This window comes from Atheta coriaria, unplaced genomic scaffold (genome assembly GCF_025399875.1).
Source record: "Atheta coriaria isolate IRGN ID8LTWV9N9 unplaced genomic scaffold, Caltech_Dcor_3.1 hic_scaffold_3_pilon, whole genome shotgun sequence".
NCBI classification, from domain to species: Eukaryota; Metazoa; Arthropoda; class Insecta; order Coleoptera; family Staphylinidae; genus Dalotia; species Dalotia coriaria.
This window is the reverse complement of record NW_027045445.1, coordinates 571,932-597,204: the sequence shown is the minus strand read 5'-3', so window position 1 is coordinate 597,204 and position 25,273 is coordinate 571,932. Positions and strand designations below refer to the sequence as shown.

General features: G+C 35.1%; 5 protein-coding genes and 1 long non-coding RNA gene across 6 annotated transcripts; 3 read left to right on the top strand and 3 right to left on the bottom strand.

Moving 5' to 3' along the window:
• Positions 1-118: 118 nt before the first annotated feature.
• Positions 119-6,034, bottom strand: LOC135803934 (uncharacterized). The gene is made up of 8 exons (XM_065317670.1): positions 5,897-6,034; positions 5,633-5,812; positions 5,382-5,575; positions 5,045-5,315; positions 4,834-4,985; positions 4,598-4,772; positions 280-4,542; positions 119-228 (listed from the first exon to the last, which is right to left on the bottom strand). The coding sequence occupies exons 1-7, from the start codon at positions 5,960-5,962 to the stop codon at positions 829-831; spliced, it is 4,752 nt and encodes a 1,583-aa protein (XP_065173742.1). The 5' UTR covers positions 5,963-6,034; the 3' UTR covers positions 119-228; positions 280-828.
• A 506-nt stretch (positions 6,035-6,540) lies between these two features.
• LOC135789513 (uncharacterized) lies at positions 6,541-7,966 on the top strand. The gene is made up of 2 exons (XR_010547588.1): positions 6,541-6,587; positions 6,657-7,966. It is a non-coding gene; the product is annotated as an uncharacterized lncRNA (long non-coding RNA).
• On the bottom strand, positions 7,898-12,514 carry LOC135789512 (uncharacterized). The gene is made up of 9 exons (XM_065299370.1): positions 12,199-12,514; positions 12,030-12,128; positions 11,684-11,977; positions 11,373-11,627; positions 10,999-11,321; positions 10,764-10,941; positions 8,823-10,697; positions 8,461-8,771; positions 7,898-8,407 (listed from the first exon to the last, which is right to left on the bottom strand). The coding sequence occupies exons 1-9, from the start codon at positions 12,391-12,393 to the stop codon at positions 7,999-8,001; spliced, it is 3,939 nt and encodes a 1,312-aa protein (XP_065155442.1). The 5' UTR covers positions 12,394-12,514; the 3' UTR covers positions 7,898-7,998.
• Positions 12,515-13,666: 1,152 nt separating this feature from the next.
• LOC135804285 (lectin subunit alpha-like) lies at positions 13,667-14,553 on the top strand. Its single transcript, XM_065318110.1, has 3 exons — positions 13,667-13,818; positions 13,981-14,157; positions 14,218-14,553. Exons 1-3 carry the CDS (start codon positions 13,731-13,733, stop codon positions 14,445-14,447), a joined length of 495 nt encoding a protein of 164 aa, XP_065174182.1. The 5' UTR covers positions 13,667-13,730; the 3' UTR covers positions 14,448-14,553.
• On the top strand, positions 14,553-18,787 carry LOC135804284 (sperm-specific sodium:proton exchanger-like). Its single transcript, XM_065318109.1, has 6 exons — positions 14,553-16,153; positions 16,215-16,386; positions 16,438-17,491; positions 17,547-18,217; positions 18,279-18,350; positions 18,405-18,787. The coding sequence occupies exons 1-6, from the start codon at positions 14,553-14,555 to the stop codon at positions 18,480-18,482; spliced, it is 3,648 nt and encodes a 1,215-aa protein (XP_065174181.1). The 3' UTR covers positions 18,483-18,787.
• Positions 18,520-23,927, bottom strand: Nup160 (nuclear pore complex protein Nup160). The gene is made up of 18 exons (XM_065318108.1): positions 23,768-23,927; positions 23,612-23,717; positions 23,335-23,542; positions 23,161-23,272; positions 22,920-23,097; positions 22,663-22,847; positions 22,444-22,607; positions 22,122-22,385; positions 21,880-22,028; positions 21,057-21,812; positions 20,779-20,997; positions 20,602-20,720; positions 20,370-20,530; positions 19,914-20,307; positions 19,320-19,841; positions 19,096-19,262; positions 18,789-19,034; positions 18,520-18,715 (listed from the first exon to the last, which is right to left on the bottom strand). Exons 1-18 carry the CDS (start codon positions 23,850-23,852, stop codon positions 18,617-18,619), a joined length of 4,134 nt encoding a protein of 1,377 aa, XP_065174180.1. The 5' UTR covers positions 23,853-23,927; the 3' UTR covers positions 18,520-18,616.
• Positions 23,928-25,273: the final 1,346 nt, after the last annotated feature.

The following is a 25,273-nucleotide window of genomic DNA, read 5'->3' as shown; positions in this document are numbered from 1 at the left end:
AAATATTTATTAGTTATCAGTTAAAACGTAAAATCTACATTAAAATATAGTTAACTTGGTTAACAGAATAAAACTTCAAAAAATAAACATAAATTCTCAAAATAAATAAATAAATAATACCTTCTCATAAAAACGTTTTCCTTAGAGTTAATAAAATTCCGCATTTGGCTTATTATTCGTCGTCCATCTTCAAGATTGTTTTCAATATTTCATACTTAATGGAACGCACTAAAAATACGAAATTTAACAATTAATAAATACTAACTTTTAATAACTCACCATTCTGTAAAAGTTCATTTTGAGCATTTTCAGGCAATGGTCTAAACGATGGTCGCCCACGAAGTCGTGGAGGCCCAGAGTGGCCCGCAAAATATTCGCGAATGCGCATCATTGATTGAATAGCTGTTTGCTTTCTTGCTGGAGTAATTTGATATGGGACAAATGGAACCGTTTCAGATGTTGGTAATTTGAAACTCGGCAACGGTTCAGAAGTTTGTTCTGAAGATTGTTGAACGCTTTCCACAGGTGCTGAAATACTCGGCTGTTCTTCATCTCTTGACGGTTCTACAACGGAGCAAATTGACATTGCTACTGATTCCCGGCTTACTGGTCGTGAAGGCTTTAAACACTCTTCTTCTTCCGAAGGTTTTGATTTATCCTGAGAATGAGATGCACTTGCGTCTGAATACAATGATGGTGTGTGATTCTCAGGAATTTTAGGATTTTCCGCGGTTATTGGTTCAGATACTGGCGGTACTGCAGAGGTTGCAATGCCGTTTTCGTTGTTTGGTGTTGGAACTACAATTTGAGATTTCAACGCGTCCATAATCAGTGCTTGTTCGTCCGCTGATAATTCAAATTTGTCTTGAATGTCTTCCTCCACCGGAGAGAAGTCGTTTTAGTATTCGAAATATTAGCAGTGGTTTCTTTCGGTTGTTTCTCCTCGTTGAAAACAAATAAAGGTGATGTATCTGATGTGGGCGAAATATTTTCATTTTCAGTGTTTTCTTGTACATGGTGCAAAATTTTAAGTTTTTTAGCTTTATATGCTTTGGTATGTTTTGATGTGTGCTTTCTCTTTCTTTTTCTGGTTAATTCCGATGATAAATCTCGAGAAGTATACTCATTTTGTTGAGATTGTAAAATTGGTGAAGATCGTTGAATACATTGCTCTTGTTCGATATTTAAAAGTGTCTTTGGTTTAAAGAATCGCGATGTGGTTTCTAACATCTCCTCTTCACAATCATTTATCGGGGTGACTTCAATAACTTTTGATGGGATTACATCAACAGTTTTATCACAATCGCGAAGCGGTTCCTCTTCAGTTAAAGAAGATGGTTTTGCTTCAGGTACTATATTAGTATTATCTTTCAAAACAGTATCTAACAAATTAAGAGAGTTTGATTCTGATTCTATTTGAGCACTTTTAAAACCCCGACATGGTGATGCAATTTTGGAAACCGGAGAAACTAAGTTTGATGGAGTTTCTAATAATTCATGTTCAGATGCACCATTAACAACAGTTTTTGGCTCATTTTCTACGTTTTTACCGAGGTTTCTTGGAGAATCTTCATCATTTAACACAGATTCTCCACCAAAATTTTCCATTCTTTCAGGTGGTAACAAAATAAATGACGATAAATTTTGTGATTCACAATCTTCTAAAATCAGCCTCGGCAGTGATTCTTGCAATTCTGTGTTACCTGTAGCATGTGCAGTAAGAGTATCATCCATCTTTTTCTTTGTGATTTCATGTGCAACTTCTTTGGGCAGGGGTGAAGCTATCAACACATGATGAGTAGAATCCGAATCGCCATGGGTATTTAAAGAAGGTGGTACATTTTTAGTCGATTGTGATAGCAATTGTGGAGAATTTTCTAACATCTCTATCTCATTTTCGATAGTTGCAACTTCTTGAGTTACATATCCATCGGCCTCCGTAGGTGTCACGTTTTTATTAAATAATACCGCTTCAGAATTAACATTATCCATGAGCACAGAATGTTCCGAGACATTTGGCAACTGTTCTGTATCTAATTGCATACTTGAAGAAGCACAAGACGCTGGTGCAGTGATAGATGATTGTGGTATCGATTTGGAAGGCGTTGGTGTTACTAAAACCTCCATTTCACATTCCATTGCAGTGGCATCTTCACTAATTGCAATTTGATCAGTGTCAATAACTTCGGAACCTATCAACGGAACTTCTAGTTCTAAATAAACTGTATTTTCATTTGAGTTATCCATTGTATTTACATCAGTAGGTATGAGCTCATGAGATGAAGTTGATGACGTGTGTCTACACTCTTGAGAAAGAATGGCAGCTTCCGTCTGCTCAAGAATTGGTACTTGATCCTGATTTAAGCAATTCGGAGAATTATCGAACAATTCACTTCTAACATGGCCTTCAGATAATATATGACTAGTAGTAGTTACTTCCATTCTTTGAAAATTAGCCGGAAAACATGTTGGTTCTTCAATGACGTCCTTACTTTTGAAAGTAGCATTTAAGGCTTTAGTTGCTAAATCATCGGAATCAGTCTCAAATAAATATGGTACATCGGATTGAAACCTCTCCAATGGACGTGAAACTTGTATATCAGTATTCTGCGCATTTATGGCGGAATTACATTCAACATGACTCAATAAATTCGCAGATGTAACAGAAGACGCCACATCCATGTTATAATCAACGTAGGTTGGGTCGTGAACTTCTTCTGTGCGGGAGATATCCCTTTCAATTTCATGACTCATCTCCATATCGATATCGCTTTGATCTATATTTCTATCTAAAGCTGATAATTTATCCGAATTGCGCGATATTTCTTCAGATGCAACTGATCCAACCATCAAATATTCTTCTGATGCACCTCTATGAAAACGGTTAGTCATGAAACATTGCTTATCAGTCAACACAGAATGAGACCTGTTGGAAGCGTGCGTTTCATTTTCGATTGTGGTTGGCGACAAAACCAAATCCAAGTCAGTATATACACTTGCATCCAATCCATCACTCAGTATTTTCTGCATATTAACTTGAACATTGCATTGTTTTGGTTTCATTATGTCTAACATCTTGTTTGATTCAGCAGTTTCTGGCTCAATTAATAAATAAGTTGAGTCAGAAACGTGTTCTTCATACACAATATTCGAATTAATTTCTCTTGTGTCTTCGTAAGATAAGTTATTGTTGTGTTCATCAACACCCAAGTCACTTACATAAAAATATCCACTTCCAACGTTAGTTCCATTCATTTCCAATTCATTCTGATCAATTACGGTATTGTATGGTTTAGTAGCTGACAAACTTTCACTAATTAAAGAATGCGAGTCAAAACTCTGTGAATGTGTCATTTCTGTACTCAACTGCGGCATTTCTTGCAATACGGCAGTTGTATCACCCTGACCCTCATCAATGAAACTCGTTACTGAATAAAAAGTGTTTTCCGTGTCATGAAGCATATTATTATCATCAACAACTACTTCTTTATCATTATTATTACCAATGATCAATGTTTCATCACCCCCCGAATAAAATTCATCTGAAATCATTTTGCAATCATCGGTATCTTTATCTGTTTCATCAGTGAAGTTATCTGAACCCAAGCCAACTGAGACATGAGACTTCAACGTTACCGGGCTTCTTAAATCTGTGAGAACTTGATAAATTTGATTTCCACTATTATCAGAACTTAACAAATCCTCATTATTCATTTGCTCCGGTACCATTCCTGTCATAGAAGCAGTTGAAAACTGTTCAGGTGATTTATAAATGCTGGAGATTTCATCACTTATAAATGTTACACTTAGACTTTCATTCTCGGTAGTTTTATGTTGAGTACTAGGAGCTTTTTGGTAACATATCGGCGAAGTGGTTTTCTGAGTCCGCGTGAAATCTTTTGTAGCATTACCTCGAATAGAATTATTTAGATTCCCCTCAATTGCAATACTCATTTCTGGTGAACAAAAGTCTTCGTTAACTTCTGAATTAAGCGATGGAAGACTTTTTAAGATATGAGAATTTAGTGATGATAAATTTTGAGATGTTGGTTTCTCTGCCGGTAATTCACTGTTATTCACCGTATCAGATTCGACTAAGCCAACTAATGTTGTACTTTGTTCAACGTTAGGCGTAATAGTAACATTCGAAAGCACAGTAATGCGTGATGGCTCCATAGTTTCAGAAAGATTTGCTTCTTGCAACATTGTTTCCATATAAATTGAAGTACTGGAATCATTTTCCATTCGAGTAGTATCGTCGAGTTTCTTATTCTCGCATCTATCTGGAGTAGATGCGCATGGAACCATAAACCCCGAATAACTTATATTTGCCTCGGAAGATAAGCTTATAATTGTGTGCATTTGCGAGGTGCTTAAGACCGTGTCCACTTTAGTAGTGTAACCTTCAGTCACACTAGTTAAAGATGATGTTTGCTCACAACCGGAAGGACCCCTCAAGTGATGTCCCGCGGATGACATCGATTGCAGTTTAGACACATCCGAACGTTCTTGCATCTCAGTTTCTCCCGCTTTTTGAAAAACCTTTCGAATTGTTCGAGTTACACAAATAATAAATAAAAATATTGAAAATGAGTACCTTTAAGTCGCCAAAGAAGAAGTTTAAAAAACTGTTGCTCTTATAAACAGTAAGTTCCTGAAGATATTGTGTATTGAAGCGAAATTTTAAATTCTTTACTCTGTGATTAAGAAATTTTATAAGAAGCGGTTCTTTTAAGATTATCAAAACTTCAGCGGCGTCTAGTCTTATAAATCTAAATACCAACAAAATTACTTATCAGGCGCCATAGAAAAATAAAACAATTATTTTCTTACTCTTTTGAAAAGACGGCATCAATATCGGTATTCTTGATGCGTATTGAAACAGGCTGCATTTTCATTCCTTGTGTTAGAAGTCGTAAGGTGACTGTACGACGTGCGCAGTCGAAGTCAATATATGTGCGCTCGTTTTCTTGATTTCTTCCATACTAAAGTTAGTTATTATAAAATTTTATAGACTAACATATGATAAATGCTTATATCATACCTGTTTGCCCGCTATTGTTATATACATTGTCTCAAGAGATACAATTCTATCATTCTGCGCATTTGCTAAGCAGTTTATAAAAGTTGTGACACCAAAATTAAATTCAGTGTTTTTAAATGTTTGCAACGCAGTTTGCAACAATCTTTTACCAGGAAAAAATGTCTGAGCAACACATTGGTCCAATGATGGTAACAATAAATGAAAAATCTTCAACTCCAACTTTTGAAGTAGCACATTCTTGCAAACTAAGATATGATCCATGAATTTATACCTAGAAATATATAGTTTTTAATAAATTCAAAAGAAATCAAGTACTTTTTTAATGTGTAAAACTTACAGGATCATTTCACTTATAGGAAAAATTGTATGTGCCTCAATGTTTTTTACAGTTTGTGCTATATGTAGCATTTGCAAATAAAAAAGCAATAATTGTTCTTTCTTCAAGTCATGAAGTTGACTGTCCAAGTAGGAAAAAAGATGCTCACCAATTGCATGAATCATTTCAGAATTAATATGGAATTTAAATATGTCCTATAAGCACACCAAGAAAAATAAAACTATAAAAATTTAAATATATACCTGATTTACCAATAAAGGTGAAAGAAATGTCTGCATTTGTTTATGGTTGTAGACATCAAGTAATTTTTCAATGTATAAGATGCTAAAATACTGGAGGTTATTGATGTCTCCAGAATAGTTCTTGAGAGATTGAATGTGCACACATATTTCTTCCATGCAGGCTTTCAGTTCAATTCCACGGTCAGGACACTGTAATAAATGTAATAAACAAAATTGAACCATATGTACAATTTTTTTTTATACTGCGAAACGTGGAATTTTAAATGTACTCACATTTAACATTTTCTCTATGAGATAATTGCCTCTATCGCTTGGTTTAATCTCCATCTCTTCCATCATGAAACACTAAACTTATAAACCACAACAAATCAGATTTTATTCAACTGCTTATGCTGTGTTGATGTTTATACGAATTTTGCGTGAAAAAAACGTGCGCGTTAGACCGTTGCAAGCGCGGAGACAAATTTTCGTTTTTGGCATCTCGCGCGGATATGACGATGCGGCGCACGCGCTTTGGGTACATTAAAAAGTGCGTCCCTGAGCGCACAAAGAAGCTACAGTTTTCTGCAGGGTAAAAAGCTTCGTTCGCGCGATTCCATCATGCAATATTTATTTATTCTTCGATTCTTGGATTTGAATATTACTGTTGACGATTCGCGAACATCTCCAACTTTTTTATAACATAAATATCAAATTCGTGGGTTTGATTTCTCAGTTATTAATAAAGTTAAAACCATCAATAAAACTGCAAAGTTCCTACAAAAATGTTATTAAAATGTGTTAATATCCATTTACGTAATAAATGTACATTACTGACGTACAACTAAGTTAAAAAATATCAAAAAATAAATATTTAACTATTTGTTGAGTTGAATTCTCATAAATCATGTCCTACGTCATAAAACTTAATTTTTGTGCTAACGCAAATGATATTATCATTTTTAAATCACTCTTCGAAAGAAACGTAAGGCTTTACAATCAAATAATCCTTTAATATTTCTCTTTACTTTACCTTAATTCTTTTAAATTGTAGGTTTAAATTTCCGTAAACAATGTCACGATTATTCATCGTCCTCTTTGTAACTTTTATTTCATTCGGAATTGTCTTCACTGCGCCTGTAAGCGATGAAGATGAAGGAGAAAATTCTCCGGGATGGATGGAAATGGTCGAAGTGGCGACGAAACTAATATCTTTCCAGAATCCCAAAATAGCGCATTTGATTCAGAAAATCACCAAGAATATGCAGGGAATTCCAGCTGATCACGTGCGGGAACTGCTTAATGAAAAATGTACGTCAATGGCGCAAGCATGGACCTGTTTCGATCAGGTGAAGGAGATTTTGTCAGAAAATGTCAACGAAATCTACGAAACCGCAGAATTGTTTAAGGGCGTCGTTTTTTAAACTATAATCAACAAAACTAAAAATTAACTAAAAGAGAAACACGTTGATAATGCGGCCATTTTGTTTTTATTTTATGTTCGGTTTTATGTCAAATTTTGTTAAGTTTAATTAAATATTCAACGATAAGATAAAAAAAAATTAAGGTTTTACGTACGTATCATGTAAATAAACGCAGATAATTACGATAAAAATGTAATGACCTTCAAGGACCTTGACATTAATATCCTTAATATTAATGTACTTTTCTATTGCTCCATTTTAATTAATAATGGACAGGGAACTTGCGATTTTTACGACAAATTGCATAATTATAATTCTTATTTCGACTATTTTTCTCATTTAGGTCACCTCGGTTTTAAATTTTAATTGTTTAATCAGCAAATTGTTAATAACCGCCTTAATTCGGTATAATCCTACTTTTACTGATTAGTCTCGCAAAATTTTATATTTTTTCATGTTTTAAGCAAATTTTCTATAAGCGTCTTACTCTTCAACTGGTCTACATCTACAATTTAATACAAAATTCAAAATGGCGCTTCTGAAGTCTAGTTTCCTGTTTGTTTTACTATTCGCCGTAGTGTTTGCCGTCACTGGAAACGCCAGAGCCGACGAAAACAAAGAACTTGCTTCAATACTTTCCGAACATATCAAGAATGACGTCTCCAACAACCGAATCGAAAATCCCGAAACCTACTTTTCGGATTTGGGCAATCTACTCAAGAATACGCCATTTTCCAGTATTCTAGATGGTGAACTTTACCCAGATGTTTGTGGATTGGAAATGCTAAACGAAAATTATCAATTCTGCGCATCGTACATTTTATCCGAATTAGACATGGCTATGGAATAAAAAATCACCAAAAAATGAAAATGTATATCAAAAATTTGTTAAGTGTTAAAAATTAATACACGTAGAATAAAATATCTTGAACTTTTTAAATTTGATTTCTTGTAAGTACCATTTGCAATTTTTTAATCGATGCTGTTATGAAAAGGCATAAATACCTTATGATCCGACCATTCAGAGTTCTCAATCATTCTGTACAAAGCCAAAACAAAATGCGGAAACGTATTCAAAATAAAATCTTTCAAACATAGATCTTTCTCAGACGTGGCACTTGCCAGCTTATTTTCGACGACGTCTTTAATAAACCGCAGTAAGCCAGAGGGAGTATCAGATGCGTCTGCCAAACTTATTTCCGGATATTGTTTCTTTACTGTCGTCACCCAACAATTTCCGCTGATATTTTCTTTCTCTGCGATTTTATCCAAAGACGAGTGCAGGGTTTCAACATCCAATGGATTTGTATTCATTATACCGTAACCAGAACATGTTAGAACATACGTCCACTTCTTTTGTGAAGACCAGAAAAATATGTGCCTACTCGGAATATATTAGTAATGTTTATTTTAAGGTTATATTGTAATACTTACGACATAACCTGGTTAATCGTCGGTCGGTCAGCTGGATCATTCATTAACATCCACGACAACATATCGTAGAGTTCCATATCATTGTTAATCATCTCCACGGTGCCATCAAGTAAATGTGCGAGGATATCCGGCACTGTTCTACCGAATGGATGAGCGCCACCATTGTTGGTAAAATGTACTAACATACCAGCTACTTGAATGTCCGACGCGCAGGTGCAGGTTAATGGTGAACCACTTTTATACATACTGTATAATTCAGTAGCAAACCAGATAATTGTGGATTCTGGTAAATTTTTAACTTTTAACTTTGCCTACAATAAATTTAAATTATTTTTATGTTTAAGTTAAAGTAGTGAATATACCTTGTAAATACCAAATTCGGCAACTTTTACTGTGCCATTAATATCAATCAAAATGTTACTTGGTTTTAAATTTCCATGCACAATAGGTTCTTCTTGATTATGTAAATACATCAATCCGTGTAACAATTGGCGAATGACATTAACCTTACAAATAAGTGATTGTGGTTGCCGCATTTTCAACACGTATTGTCCAAGGTTATATTCACACAGTGGCGTAGCAAGTAGCAATAAATTATTATCATACTTGCATGTATGATATGGCAAAATATACTTATGTTTTAATTTAAGTAATGGGTCCACTTGACTTTTCAATAAAATGGCGCAAGGGTCACTTTTGGACATGATCTTAACCGCAATCGGTTTATTATCAGCCGTTAAACCAACTTCCATTCCAACAAAGTTACCATTTAATGATAGACAGTGCGATTTACGTTTCTGCATGTTTGATAGACGAATACTACCATTCAGAAAAACTTGTCCTTCCTCCACCTCTAAATTACGTAATATCGCACACCATTTCGAAGATTTATCCTGATCTGAGTAGTCAATAGCATGACAACCTTTAAAACAACATTGCGCAAGGATTGGATTGTTTGTTAATGATTCAACGTCATCGTCAGTATCCCAATGGCTATAAGTAGATGATCCTGCTACTGATAACATTCTTTGTGATGAAGAATTTGTATAACCATGGATGTTGCTATGCGTTGACGCATGCGCTATACTCTGAGATGGTTGTGAATGCGTAACTAAATGAGAATTCATTTCGTTGAGGTACGCATAGTCACCCATACTATTAAGTTCAGTATTTGGTGTTAAATGCTCTTTAAATTTAATCTGTACCTCAGGATCTTCTTCGATTTCACCAGCCAGTACGCTAGACATGTATGGTATTAATTTCTCCTCGAAATCCACTGGCATTGTAACATTGACTTTGACAAGTTCAAGAGGAGCGACGCTGTCAACCACCGTCACCCCTCGAACCGGATAAGTCAACAGGTACCTTTCTAAATCACGTAAAATCTTCAAACAAGCATCTGGATTGTTATCATAGGAATCTTTCACGTTTCTCGTCAAAGTATGAAACTCTCGATAAACTAATCTAAGTTGTTCCTTTTCCAAACTGTGAATTGCTTCAATTTCGGTTTCAACACATGGTAAAAACCACTCATATTCATTTTCGGATACATCAGCGCCTATATCAAAATCCCAAGCAGCTTTGTATCGAGCTAGAATCGTCGCTAATATGTTTTCTAAATATTTAATAATGGCATCAACGTCGCCATTTTGTAGGTTGCATTGTAGAGGATTAAAATCATTAGGACTCATTGGAGATTTGTATATTTTTGTGTTTTGGAAAGGTAGGTTACGTATTTTGTTCTGCCAACTGTTTTCATTAGTGTCTTTAGGCCTGTTATCATTGTTTTCAGCCATTTTGCTTGTACCACACGCGTCATTCGTATGTGTAATGGAAGTTTTAAATAGATCTTTGTAACCACGTCTAGAACCAGATGCAGGTGAAACTACCGATGTTTCGGATGCACTGTCTTCATCTAGAAGACTCACCGCCATTTTGATAGCGTTCGCGCACAGGATTTCTTCCTCAGAAGTCATATCACACACAAGATTGGTTCGCTCAACTTCAACTACTCTCTGTTGACTTGTAACAATAGGAATACTATTGAACCGCACAGTCAATTCGGAAGTTTTGATTTTTGACAGTTTAGCTTTGAGAGCTTTTGTTCGTCGTTTGGCTTTCTTCGAACAAGGAACAGGTTTGACATCTTTGTCAGAGGTTATGACTACCAACTCGGGTAGATCGGTGTGTTGAATGTTGCATATATTACATTTAAAGTCAACTAAACGTTCACGGATCTAGAGATATAACAATCACAAACAAATAAAATAAAATAATAACCTATACGTATTATAAATACTAACAAAAGCAATTTGTTCAGGTGTTCCATCAATCAAATGCATGCAATCTTCATATTTTGATATGTATCGTGAAATGTCACGTTTTATTACTTCGTACCAACGTTGTGCGACTGCGTAACTTCCGCTGAAGATTATTATAGGCGTCACTGCAAGTTGCAATAACATCGCGTCTTCTTCATATCTGGAATTTAATATGCTTAAAGTAATAATTTAATACTTAATTGTTGAAGAAACATACAAACGCATAACCTTTAAACAAAGATCAAAACATTCGCCATCTATGAATTCTTTCAATACTAAATTTTCCACGTTCTGTGTGAAAGACAAATGTTTTAATATCACATTCATTACCACTAGGGGTAATTTTAGGTTAATTTTGTCATCAAGAAACTTTTCCATTGCTTGTTTAATTGCTTTTCCTATTTGAACTTCCGCCATTAATTCAAAACCGTTTTCGACGTTTTTTAGAATAAAGATGCAGATGTGTGACATCATTTGTTCTGGGGATGGTTGATCATTTGGGCGGTTTTTAGAAAAATTCAACATTAATTTTACTCTTTCCTAATAAATATCACTATTAGAAAATATTCTTTAACTTTATAAAGTGATTACCTTTAAATATATTGATAAATCAATTTTTAGCTTGGCCAGTTCAATCTGCAACTTATCAACCACTAAAAATGGTGGCTGTAGTTCTTTGGTAATCACCGACGAGAAAGCATAGCATAATGCCGTAAAACCATCAGTATTTCTGCGTTTTACTGCAGCTCCACGATTTAAAAGACGAGTGACGATTGTAAAATCATTGCGATAACTTGCTAGCATGAGAGGAGTAACACCATTAGTCGTAGCAATGTTTACATTACTCTAAAACCATCAGAAAATATTAAATTTACATATATTATTATTAGTATTATCTTAACCTCGTTTTGAATGAGTACATCGACTAAAGAGTTCCACTCTCGACGCACGGCAAGATGTAAAAGACTCAAGCCATTTTTGTTGATAGCATTCACGTCCACGGAATTAAATTTCTTTAGATAGTTAAAGAGTGTTAAAAAGGATTGTTCGTCCCAGAATGAGCTGCTTAATGCAATGCACGCCAAATCGTCGCCATTTTGTGGTCGAATTGAAGAATCAGCATTATTTTCGAGTAAAGATTGAATCATATCAAGGTGTTTTAGTTTTACAGCCCAAACTAACGGTGTTAAGTTATTCTGAAAAGAATCAGAAGTGGTTTAAAAATCTTGAAATTATTAATAAATATACTTTGTCTGTTTCGTTAATATTGTATCCATGTTTAAGTAACGTCTGTAAAGTTTCTTTTTGATTAAGAACAGCAGCGCCAATAATTAACGGAACTCCATTCTGTTAAAATATAAATATTATCTTTTATCTTAAGAAGTATTGTTATTACGAGTATTTGTTATGTTCATACAATATTTTTAGTTTTGATGATCCCCTTAATAGTTTCAATATCGGCCATTTTGAAATGAAATTCCCAATTCTCTGCACTATTGCGCGTCTGCTCGTAAGCGTTGCCGGCCATTTTGCGATCGCGTTTACCGGCGCTGTTGTAGATTGTGACGGTCTTGGACGTCCCCTGGCGGATAGCGGTACGTTTCGGCGACATCCTCCGACACGCCTTTTCCGGTTTGTCAAGTAATTACAAATGCATTCTCTTTGATATTTGATCCTTTCAGTCACTTATGCGACAACCTTCAACATGAATGTTTCAAACCGAATATAAACAAAAATTTATTATTTGATAGATGAAACGAAACCACTTTGATAATATGAAACTAGACTTAATACTTGCACCGCAAGAAAATATTTCTGAAAAATCTAGCCTTTGCCCGTGACATCGCACCGGTGTTTAATAAAAATGTTATTCATTTTTACTCTCTTGTTCTAGACATAGTATGTGTCAATTCTATCAATAAGATTCGCAATTTTATTTTAAAGAAATTTATTATATAAAGAATTGCTAATAATACACTTCAGCGCGTTATCTCGGATTCAACTATTTATCTATAACTAGGATTGAATCTCAATACCAACTTTTATGCTGTAGAAAAGAGCAATCTTTATGGGTTTTCTGGCAATTATTCGAATTATCTCGCCGTAAAAACTATCCTTTAACTCCGCCTGGAGAAGAGACGGGTGATTTAAATAACCCGACGAACCCCCGGCCGGTCCCAAGCCCGGATTAAGGAGGAGGGTTAGGCGATGGGCTAGTAACCCATCCCTATAAAAATCCCTATACTACGAAACCTTCAACAATGCCTCGGACACCGACAGATCATAACCTCAAAAGACGACAACAGCAAAAACACATGGACTTACACGAAAAATCTACTCCGCTGTAGGAACTGGCGGGTAGTCTCCAAGAACCGAGATGAATGGCGGCAAAAGCTGAAGGAAGCCAAGGCCCGAAATGGGCTGTAGAGCCACAGAAGAAGAAGAAGAAAAACTATCCTTGGAGTTTAACAAACATTTGAAAAATATAATATGCCAAATTGGTCTAGACGATGTTGAGTTATGCGTTTACCAACAGATTTTGCGATTCACTATTATATAATAGATTGATTTACATTATTTCGTCTTTGGAGCAATCTCTGCTAATTTTTGATAAAGAATAAAGGATACTATGTTGTTAATGCAATAAACCTAGAATATTACAAGCAGATTACTTAATTTATTTCATTTCCACGTGAAATCTTAATTTATAGTTTTAGTGAAACATAATTTATACAAAATCAGCTTGAAACTAGCACCACTTTAATCCTACAATTAAACTAATCTGTGAAATAATTTGCACAATTATAAATTCAGAACACGTCATTGCTTTAATACACCCAAATTATAGGATTAATAAATAAGCCTTAACTTGAACGCGTTGTTAGCATAATATAAATAGTTTGGGGAATATAACAGACAAAATCATTCTCCTGAACTTTGTTATTAAATATGCGTCAACAAGTTATTCTACAACTGTTACCAATTTTGGTCCTGCTGGCAATTGCAGGGGTTCAATCATTCCCCTCAAACAGCAGTGGTAAACACTTTACCTCAATTATAAAATTATACGTTTGTTCAAGAATACTTGGGTGGTGGTGATAATATTGTGCAACATTTATAACTTATAAATGGATTTTAACTGAGAGAGTTTCCATTTATATTCATTTGTTTACGTTTGTTAATAAATAATTTTGTTTAGCAGCCATTAAAGGAACCCGTGCCATAAACTCCGGCTTCAAAAAGTTCCACATTGTTACCTACGACCAAAAGAATTGGCACGATGCTCTACAATCATGCCATTTGTATGGGATGGAGTTCGCCGCCATTGAATCAGCGCAAGACAATTTTGAAGCACTTAGAGTCATCCAAAGCGCGGGTAAATGAAATAAATTCCAAAACACCAATCACAAAAATCAATTACATATGTCTCTTGTAGGTTTAAGCAATCAAAAAGTATGGACAGGCGGAAACGACCTTGCTATTGAAGGTTTCTTCTCATGGGTAACCACCGGCACTCCATTCTCATTCCAATATTGGGCTAATGGACAACCAGATAACTTGCAAGACTCACAACACTGCGTGTACTATAATCATCTCTACGGCCGTTTGTGGGACGATGAAAACTGTAATCTAAAATTCTTTTTCCTCTGTGAGATGCGATATTAATGTTTTAAACAACTGCGATCTATACTCGAAATATGTTTCCATAGTAACAGAAATAGTTGTGAAACCAACAGTAATAAAATAAATATCAGCAAGCCATTAGTAAAAATGGTCCGCTCTCGACATTATCTCATCCTACTATTTTTAAGCCTCATTAAAACAGCTGCTTCACTGGAATTAAGCTTCCCCAACTTTACAACCTACGATGACCGACTTCAATTAACCAGAGTATCAATCATCCTGGGATCTGTCTACGGTTTAAGCCTCTTCCTCCAGTTGATCTTCCCATGTCTACCCCTGAAGCTACTGATCATCATGGCGGCAATCATTCTGAACCTAATCACCTACTACGCCTTCCACAATCACCATTTCTTCTGTTTTTCAACTAAGAGCAATCAACACCTGGTGGCACCAGCAGCTTATATGATCTACTACCTCCCGGTACACATCGCAAGCGTGTGTTTCCAATGTGATAAAAGTCAATTCCAAAAAGTGCTACCTTATGCCTTTGTTACCTCTGTACTGATTATTTGTACTGGTATATTGAACGGGTATATACTATTCATGCTAACACCTTTAAACTGGTCATACTTCCGGATGTATATTTTTGGAGTGTCCACGTGCTCCAGTCAACCAGACCCACTTTCCTACTCATTGAAGAACAAAAGTTTCATTAAGTTGAACCGGTTATCCAAAGGAGAATATATTGGTACCATGTTACTCTGTATGACAATTGTGGAAATGTATATTGATGGTAAGATTGGCGGTTGGAACAGTTTACTGGTATTTGTCACTGTGGAGACTGTGTTGGCAATGGCTATGGGTCTCATTGTTGGTTGCATATTTGCCTGTACACTTGGTTTGACCAATGATGATGCCAAGAGCTGCTTTTTGATCATTATGTGTAGTATGGTATGTGTATACTACGCTGCGATCTGCATTGGTGCTTCACCATACGTTGCTGTGTTCAGTATGGTCCTACCATTGTACAGATACAAAAATTTCTTCTCCCAAGATGCAAATGAAGCAATCCAGGAGTTTTTCAACATGTCCCACCTTTTGATTGATCTGTTAATGTATGCCTACTGCGTGCATCTTGCTATTTTCATCCTGATGCATGAGAAGAACTTCAATAACGTCAGAATCAGTTATTCTATCTTCGGATTTTGTTGTATGTTCTTCTCAAGAAGTTTGATTTATCTGTGTTTGTCCCCGGTGATTAAAAGAATGTCCATGTCTTTGGATACTGTTGTTATTGTGGTCAATGCTTGGGCTACCATCACTTCAAATGTGGCGTTTGTGATAAGTTTTATGTTTTACTTCCAAGAGAAAACCAAAGAATTTGGTGTGATTATTCTGTGTCAAGTCTGCTTTAGTGCTGTGTGTACAAACATCATCAATCCAGTGGCGTTGGAATTCTTGCGAAGAAATAAATTCTCTAGTAATTTCACTACAGATCAAGCAGCTAATATTCATACATGTTTACATGAAATAAGATCTTTGAGAGTGAAATATATCTACATGTGGAAAATGAAGGGAATTATGACTGATGCAAGATGGGATATGATTAAAAACTTTACTAATATTTTTCATACATCTAAACGCGATTCAATTGGAGACTTAATGTTGAAGAAGAATGTAACATGTCCTGATTGTGGAAGAGAGATTCAAGTACAACAACCGATCAAAGACGTTTCGGATTTCGCTAAGTAAGCAAAACAATTCATTATTCTATAAATTATTACTACTGATAATGATTTAATTTATTAGATTATCAAGAAAATTGATAAAAAACCAAATGAAAACAATTTTGACGCGTCGTCATCAATTTGGTGTAATTTCCACGGCAGCCATGAAGAAATGCATGAAAACTGTTGAGAGATGTTTGACATTTGACAAACACATTCAACATGAACTATTTCAGCCTTATATGAACCTAGGGGTAACTATTTCTACTAAAATTTACTTATTTATTACTTACTTTAATTTTTAGTGTGTCAAAGGGAAAATTTACCAATGGGAACAACATATTTTCAGCAAATATGAATTTCTAAAACGCGTTCCTCGCAAACCAACAAGAGCACTTTATTATAAATTTGTGAGATCTACATCCTTTACCTATGTAGTTTTCAGTTTAACAATCTACTCCGTGACAATGTTAATCCTGTCAATGTTCATCACTTCTCTTCACTCAGTCTATTTCTATACAGTTATGAGTTTATCAAAAGTTTATATCTTTGTGATGATTTTTCAGATGTATATCTTTATTTATATCTATTCGGTGTTTTCATGTCGTCAGGGGGCAAAGTGTTACTTCAAATCAACCTGGCACTGCATAGAATCATTTTCATTACTGTTTTCTTTGATTGATCTCGTTCTTATTCTAGTATTGTATGCTTTAAATGATATCGACACTTGGCACACGTATAAATACGTCAGATTAATACAACTTGTTGAAGTACTTTCTGCTTTTAAGACTTCAATGCCCAAAATTATCTATAGTATGGAAGATAGTTTGGTAGGGCGTATTTCATTGGGTTATGAAGTATCTAAAGCTATCTACGATGCTTATTCAGAGTTGGAATTAAGTATGGACTTCATTTTTGATGATAATGTTCGTATGGCTTCCGAGTGTGAAAAGTGGGTGCGTGAAGATAAGCATCAGTTGTTTGAGATTTTTACACATTTTCAATATAATTATCCAAATATTACTCGGAGTGTGAAGACTAAACAAGCAATGAATGCTACCATGACTGTTTTGGGTCTGACATTAAAAGAAATCAGAGCTTCTGGTTATGTGGACGCAAAAGAATATAATACTATGAAGATGCAGCTTAGAAGTTGTGAGAAACGTGGTAAACAACTCGAGAAAACGTGGCAGCAAATTAGTCCCAAAGATATCTTTCGAAATGTGTTTTGGGTCAGTCTTACACAAATTGAAATGCAAGATTATTTGCTATCAGTGTGTACTTTGAAGACACTAGAAACAGGAGAAGTTCTTTGTAGTACAGGAGATCATTTAGATGGAGTTTATATTATACTATCAGGTACTGATGAATGATTTTAAAAAACTATTTTTATGTTGCAGTAATTGTTTTCCAGGAATGTTAAAATTGGACTACAACCCATCTCCAGAAATAATTAATAATCTGTTAAAACATGGACTTATTCCAGTTTTTAAATACTGCGAATCGCTGCAATTTTTCGATCAAGTTGAACATATCCTCGTGGTGGGTAACAGTGTTGGTGAAATGGCAATCGCCACAAATCGACAGATTGATATCACTGTCACTGCTTGCAAACCAACTAAACTATATTATGTCAACAAAGAAAGTATACACACAGCTGAAGTATTCCGTCGTGACCCGATTAATGGACTAATAGCGCAGATGTGGAAGATGACTTGCTTTAATATCTCGACGGCCATTTTGAAATCACTGCCTAAATATGAATTCTATACGCAGCATGATATCAAATTGAAAGTTGAAGGATCTTTTGTTCCTGATTTATCCAACTACAAAGTGTTTACGTTTTTGGACGCAATTGATGATTTGATACTGTTGCATGGTATTATTAAAGATTACCATAGCAGTATGTATTATGTGGCACCATGTTACATACCAAGGTCTGTAATTAAGTTCTACATGCATCAGACGAACATAAGCTACGAGTTAGCACCGATGGAGTTTGTTGAAAGCAAGTTGATGATTATTCCAATGCAAGATATTGATAAATATGCAGTGATGAAGTTGGAGAATCAAGTTGCTGAGTTGGTAAGAGTTCATGAATATTTATGACATGATAATGATTAATCTAAGAAGCATTTACTTGTAGTATTCTACGAAAATAAAAGATATACAATTTGCTGCCGATGAGGGAGAAATAAAATTACAGGAAACCGGAATGGTAAATACACATACTAAACATAGATTAAAAATATAAAGTGAGTAATTGTTACAGCAATTGGCTGGACTTGCCGCCATGAAGTCAGTGACCCAAGGATCTCATCTTACGAAGTTTATCAATTTGAAGAAATAAGTTGCAAATTGCACCAAATAAGTACACAGAACAAGGATTACGTGGAATAAGTATTTCCGGATTTTATTTTCTTACAAAATTACAAACATGTAACGAACTTACTTTACTTACCTAACAGACTCAGATTCAACGATTTACGCAACTGCGCTCATTTTATGTTGACACACCTCAGCAGAAATCCGCGTAGATGTATCAATGTACTTGATGAATAACTCTTTCAACAATACGTACTCCTTAAAAATAAAAATGTTTTCAACAATAACATAATCACATCAAAATTAAACTGAAAATGTAATTGGAACAAACCTTTTCAAGTGGTTTATCTGGATTATCCTTATTTTGCAATCCCATCTCATAAATCAACGCGTCAATAACATTTAACGGAAGATTAATGGACATGGGCGGTGCCATTGTGGTCAGAGTTTGTTTTAGACCAAAATGTTCAGGGCCGTAGCCTAGAGCGGCACTGATATACTCCATCGCCATGTTGGCGGCAACTCTGAGCCACCCGTGATAGTAAAACACTCTTAATAATTCTCCAGGATTACGTTTCTTTAAGTTTGAAATAATCGGTTATTTGATAAAAAATAAACACATAAACATTGAAACAAACCTTATATGCCGCGATTAACCAAAATGGTGGATAGTCACCGAGTTGTAATAACTTTTCAGTGACAATACGATAATATCTCGATAAACCTGCTTCTTCGTACTGATCCAGATAACGCTCCAACATCATCCAAATCATATTCCTCGGTGAATTAGGAATAAAATCAAAATCTACAGAAAATATTATTAACATTTAAATTCAAATAAAGCAAAAAAATAAAATGTTACCGTGAATATCATTTTCTGCCAACCAATTCCAAGTCTCCGGTTCGTCGCGTTGATTCAATTCAAAACATTTGTAGGTTAAGTTCTCAAACACGATATCATAACCCAAGTCGAAGACTTTACAAACATTGAACGCCGTTTTAAATATACCAGCCATGCTGAGATACATCACCAACTCTTCCGGAGACGTAATCAAATGTGCAACACACTTTTCTTCTATTTTTGTAAGTTGTAGTCTGGCTTTGCCAAAAATTAGTTCTTTTTTAATGCCTGCCAAATCAATTATATCGACTTTTTTGCGATACCGGAGGATAAGTGGTTCATTTTTGGAACCGATTTGTGCAGGGAGAATATGCTCTTCCTCTTCAAGATCAGGATCAGCCGGTTTCAACACCCACGAGAATTGTGGATCACCCAATGATAAAGAGTTAACTGCCATGAGAAGACATTTTACGTGTTTCTCAAGTGCCTCGATCGATGATTGGTAGGTGAGGCGATAGGCGTGTTCGTACATGACTGATGCACCTAAACGCAAACACGAAAATAAAACATGCCCGCTATAATACCAAAATAAAATATAAAGATAATTTAACTTACTAAATCGCCACATATTTTTCTTCACACTATAAGCATAAAGAAAATCATAGTAGATATTCTCCACGGTATCAATCGCTCGGGCTCTGGTGTACAAAATACTTAAAAAGAGTTCTTCCAAGTCTTCATAATCATAAGTCATCAAAATATCAACATGTCCCGCATCTAGCAAAGTTTTAACCAAATCTCTCAGGTTATCTTTCTTTCTGTCAGCATCTGGGTTGACGCACAATGCCTGGAAAGCATTTTCATAGTGACCCAGAGCTAGATGATGTTTGAAAAGAATCGAATACAAAGTTGGTTTGAGCGGTTCGTCGTCACTGATGCGAGTAAGAGCTTCTTCCGCTGCTTTAATTGCGTAGTCTCGTGCGCCGTGCAATTCAAGCATTTGAATAATCTTATAAAAAAGCACAATTTTAAGGTTATACAACTAGGTTATCAGAATGTTAAGTCACTTACTTTGAGGTTAAACAATATTAAAGCCTGATGAGGTGCATGTTCAGTAATGCGTCGCACCACAAATTCATCGGGGGAAAACTCCTCAAAGATGCTGTTGAAGAAGTCGTACGCCTTATGAATCTCACCGGTATTGAGATACGATATACCGGCGTAAAATGAATCTAATATAAAAAACACAAAAACTCAAATTTACAAAGAAAATGTTTCCTTTAACAACAATATTACTACTTACGGTTTAATGTTCCACTGCAACACCATGGATGCAATAGATTTATGTATCTCTGAAGGTGCAGGTGCTGTCCACTTGAAAGCAGCCATTCCATAAAGTGAGGTTTCCCATTTTCAGGCCAACTGAAGACAAAATTATATTTTACATAATAAGACTTACATAGGACAACAGAATACTTACATTAATAAAGTCAGACGTGTTAAGTACGGCAGTAATGAAGTGTGCCAATGCGCCAATTTCTCCTCATCGAAATCATACTCCCACAAGTCTTTGTGAGCGTCACAACCGCCATTGGAAGCTACATACATCTCAATAAGAGACACCAAGTGTTGAGTATTGTTCTTCAGATGAAATACAGGAGTCAATTTCAATGAAGAAAGGCGTTGATTTTGTGTTTCCCTAATAAAAATAAATTATTACCTTGATGCAAACATCTATTTTGAAGTATTAAAACTTACAAGGGTAGAATACTGGTAGCTGCCTGTTGTGTCAACCACAACAACACATAATAACTATTCAAATGTACTTCAATATCCAATTTACACACACTCCGCAGTGATTCATAATTAGACGCATTCTCCTCCTTCAAAACCACAGCTTTAAAGATCAACATATTCCTGCAAATGCCAAACTTGGTTGCAATTTGCTGTGCAAAACTCTGGCTCACAATCGAAGCACCCAGATTCGAACTAAATAAATGCATTATTGATGATCTCGTGCTCTTCGACAAATAAACATCCGGTGATGATTCGTCCATCCGTAGGAGTTCCAATAATTTATGAACGGTGATATACACATCAGAGATAAGTTTCAATTTATGTTCGAAATAATGCAAGAATTCTTCGGTGAGAATATCATGCACAATTTCCTCGACAGCTTCCAGTGGTGGTACGGCAAGCGCCATATTGTTTTCAAACATTTCCTTATGGTAATCGTTCAGGCTCTCATCGATGAGATCGAAAATATCGGCGAATTTGATTAAATCTTGTATTTCTTCATTGTTGCTTGAAATTTGAGCGTTGCCAAGAAGTGCAGCACGATTTAAATCAGGCACATTTACGAGATGTTCGAGGACGTCCATTGGACGCAAAAATGAATAAGAAGCTTTTTTGATCAAGACTGCGCCGGATACAGGTGGCAGCAGTAACATTCCAAGAGGTTTTAAAGCAGCCACATGGTACTGAACAACGCAGGAGTAAAAACGAGTCCAACAGCTTTAAATTTAAATGAAAAACGATCAAATTACACTGAATTTAAACTCAAATTAAATATATTACATACCACATTGCTTCTTCAAGATAAAACTCATCATTAACCTCAGATTCTTGAAGTTTTTCTTCGATTTCGCTTTGTACCGCTGCGCAAACTTTCTGTTTGAGAACACTTACAGACAAACTGATGTCAGGTATCATTAAAGAACGTTTGTATATCTGTAAAGTATAATAACATAAGCCCCAAATATAAAAATAACCTCAAATCTATGCTATGTAACAGAGTGACAACAAGTAGGTTAAGTTACTTACGCTAAGCGCCTTACTGATGATTTGCAGTGGAAATCTGCCAGGATAAAAAATATAATCGAGATATTGTTGACGTGGGTCAATTGTACCATCACAAGGAAGTTCCTGAGCGTTAGGAAGCGGTTCAAGCACAACCGGTGTCCAAACAAAATCATCATTTGTCTCCTCTGAGTTATATTGGCCAGAATACAAACTCCATTCGCCATCTAGCGAACGCCAAATTGACCAAATTCGGGATGGTGTTAATGCGTAATCAATCAAATCACCCTAAACCATTACATAAAGTTATTTAACAAAAATAATTTACACAATTTTAATTACTCACTGGTATTGAAGTCAATTGTGTAACTTTAACGATGGTAAATTGATTTCTAACCATCACAGGTTTCAAAATGATGAAATGTTTATTGTTATCCATATTCAGATAAACTGCGAACATAAATTCGTTTTCTTCTGCCCCGACGACTTGTTTTAATAATTGACACTGCGCTGTAAATTGAATTTGATATGAAAATATTTTCTGGTGATATTAAATAAATCTTACTATTTTTTAATGATGTATCATGTGGTGCTCTTGCTTCTGGCAAGGAAACATCAACTGCAATACATTGTAATTTCGTACAGTCCCAAACTTTGATTTGACCCTCTCGATACAAAGTGATCGCGTAGGTTTCCAATCCAATTGTGTGCACCAACATGCTTATAATTATATTCTCACTGTTTTTGCTTCTAAATACACAAAAACACAAAAAAACATAAGAATAAGTTATTTTAAAGTTGAAAAAAAGAATTAAAACTGACCTTAAAATCCCGGAAAAGAACTTTGACACGATCGTATCGCTTTGCAACTCGATTGATTCACCTCTTCCATCAGGTTGTTGTCTCACCAACAATAACTCACCACTAGGATAAGCCAAAGTAAAGATGGCTTCCTCTTCATGAGTCAAACAAGATGCAGCAGCATGAGGCAACTGTGAATCTGAAATATATCAAAGATAAAAAGTTAAATCTATGCTTTATAGTTTTGTAATAATTTACTCACTAGCTGTTGTTGGTGCTGTGTAAACATAAAAACTGTTGGAGTTTTGCATAACATGAACATCAGCAAAAATTGAAGGTATTGAAAGATCAGGATGTGGACTTGATAAATCATCCTAGAATATTAAATTGTGATATTATGCCACCTCTGATTATATTAACAAACAAAATAACTTACTTGTTTGTGTAATCTACTTGGATGCAAAAATGTCAGCCTATGAATACTGCTTACAGTTGGCACCAAAATGATCACATTTGATTGTGTCTCATGAATAGTAATACCATCCAAAATAGGAGTATCCCTGAACTTGTATTTAAGTCTGTTGTTTGTTAAATTAATGTCTAGACTCTCTTCAACTAACTCTAACACATCATTATTCAACCGCCTAAACATTCAAAGAAATAGTTATTGAACAAGAAAATAATGTTATAATCAAAATAAGTTTTATACTCACCAATAGATAAATCTATTTCTTGTCAAATATCTGGAAGTGTCCTTAAAGCAATATCCATTCGCTTTTTCAGGAATTTTGATATCTTGAAGAGTGCTTTGCGTGCCGCCTAAAATAATAACCTTAAAACTTTTAAAAGTTCAAAATAAGTAAAATTACCGGTGTTTAAATCGATTTCCTTCCATGTCACTGGTAGCGTTTGATCCGGAATCACTTCTTGATAACTTAAACCATGTTCCGACATTGTTTTAACGTTTTTATTGATAGTTATTTAGGTTTTTCAATACGAGTGTCGGTTGTATTTGCACGGCGTGTGATAAACACATTGAACATTGTATGCAACCATATATACACGGCAAAATCCTTAAAATATTGATATACCGAGGGCTACAATCATAAATATGCAAAAAAGAACAAATAATCATAATAAAGCAATAAAAACATTTAAAACCATTATATTACTTTGTAAAATCAATAGAAATATAAAAATTTATTGATTGTATAGTGCAATTTGTATATTTTTTAAATATTTAATGCACAAAAACATAAAACTATAATATTAAATTAGGTTATAATCAATGTTCGATTGTAAAGTTATCTTCCTTCACATTTTCCATCATTTTCTTAGTAATCTTCATCATCATTTATTCATTATTCCTATTACTTGGCAACTCGATGGCGTTTTTGTCATGTTTGCCATGTTTGTATAGTATCTTCTCGCTTCGTGCATGAGTGGCGTACTCATGCATAATTTTCTCATTTAAATATTAATACCGGCCGACTGCTAACAGTTTCGTTCGCCACCGTGTCGAACAATATTTTTCCGTGTTGCGGAGGCGGCGAACGGATGTTGGGAGTTTGCAAAAGTTTAAAACTTGAATGTTTTAAGCTATAAGCAGTTTACCGTGCGCGAACTTACAAACGCACAACTTGTTAGGCGCTGGTAAACTTGCAACTCGTAACTTTTCCGGCGACAGACGACCAACAAGAGAATACAAGCAGGAGCAAATAAATTTTGTCGAAATTTGTATTGTTTAGTATTCATAGAAAGTACTACGAATTCTTTTTGGATATTTCAATATTGTATCTTTTTTATATACAAACGTGAATTTTTTCTCAGTTCTAATAGAAAATGTACAAAAATTAAAGTTTGACAGTTCTACATAACCACAAATTAATCCTATTTGTTACAAAGTGTCAATATACTTTAAATTTCTAATGTTTAACTTTTATCTTAGTGTTGCTACTAACAACTGTCAAATAATTACATAACCTCAAAACAAACATATTTGATATGATGTGTCAATACTCATTAACGACATTAGTATCAAGCTACTAAATTTTTATTCATGGTAAGAACCCATTGGTAATTTTCTTATCAAACCGGAAATTGACCAAATCCGCCCGTTAAACATTTCGTTGTCCTTTTTAGTATGCCATCTAGCATCTAACGAATGTAATATAACGACCAAACGGCGGGTAGCATCAAAACTTCGAAAGATATCAAAACTTTCACAATATAGATTACAAACGTCCCACATCACGTTCCATCTTCGCATGCCTTCACGTTCGACTTGTGACGAGGAAAAGTTGAAAGTTGAAAGTGCGCCCCAAAAAGATCGAAAAGTGCCGAAACGTTTGGCAAGCATGTTCGTTGTTCGCATT

Excerpts from the sequence above, each read along its gene's own strand:
- LOC135803934 (XM_065317670.1), bottom strand. The coding sequence starts at position 5,962 with ATGATGGAAGAGATGGAGATTAAACCAAGCGATAGAGGCAATTATCTC. Across the intron at positions 5,576-5,632 it reads CATTTCTTTCACCTTTATTG|GACATATTTAAATTCCATAT; the intron begins GTAAATCAGGTA and ends GTGTGCTTATAG. Across the intron at positions 4,986-5,044 it reads TAACAATAGCGGGCAAACAG|TATGGAAGAAATCAAGAAAA; the intron begins GTATGATATAAG and ends AACTAACTTTAG.
- LOC135804285 (XM_065318110.1), top strand. The coding sequence starts at position 13,731 with ATGCGTCAACAAGTTATTCTACAACTGTTACCAATTTTGGTCCTGCTG. Across the intron at positions 13,819-13,980 it reads ATTCCCCTCAAACAGCAGTG|CAGCCATTAAAGGAACCCGT; the intron begins GTAAACACTTTA and ends AATTTTGTTTAG. Across the intron at positions 14,158-14,217 it reads TAGAGTCATCCAAAGCGCGG|GTTTAAGCAATCAAAAAGTA; the intron begins GTAAATGAAATA and ends TGTCTCTTGTAG.
- LOC135804284 (XM_065318109.1), top strand. The coding sequence starts at position 14,553 with ATGGTCCGCTCTCGACATTATCTCATCCTACTATTTTTAAGCCTCATT. Across the intron at positions 16,387-16,437 it reads AGCCTTATATGAACCTAGGG|TGTGTCAAAGGGAAAATTTA; the intron begins GTAACTATTTCT and ends TTTAATTTTTAG. Across the intron at positions 18,351-18,404 it reads AATTACAGGAAACCGGAATG|CAATTGGCTGGACTTGCCGC; the intron begins GTAAATACACAT and ends TAATTGTTACAG.
- Nup160 (XM_065318108.1), bottom strand. The coding sequence starts at position 23,852 with ATGTCGGAACATGGTTTAAGTTATCAAGAAGTGATTCCGGATCAAACG. Across the intron at positions 19,842-19,913 it reads GAAAAATATGTGGCGATTTA|GTGCATCAGTCATGTACGAA; the intron begins GTAAGTTAAATT and ends GTTTGCGTTTAG. Across the intron at positions 19,263-19,319 it reads GGCAGAAAATGATATTCACG|ATTTTGATTTTATTCCTAAT; the intron begins GTAACATTTTAT and ends TATTTTCTGTAG.
- LOC135789512 (XM_065299370.1), bottom strand. The coding sequence starts at position 12,393 with ATGTCGCCGAAACGTACCGCTATCCGCCAGGGGACGTCCAAGACCGTC. Across the intron at positions 12,129-12,198 it reads TCATCAAAACTAAAAATATT|AATGGAGTTCCGTTAATTAT; the intron begins GTATGAACATAA and ends ATATTTTAACAG. Across the intron at positions 8,772-8,822 it reads CCGAATTTGGTATTTACAAG|GCAAAGTTAAAAGTTAAAAA; the intron begins GTATATTCACTA and ends AATTTATTGTAG.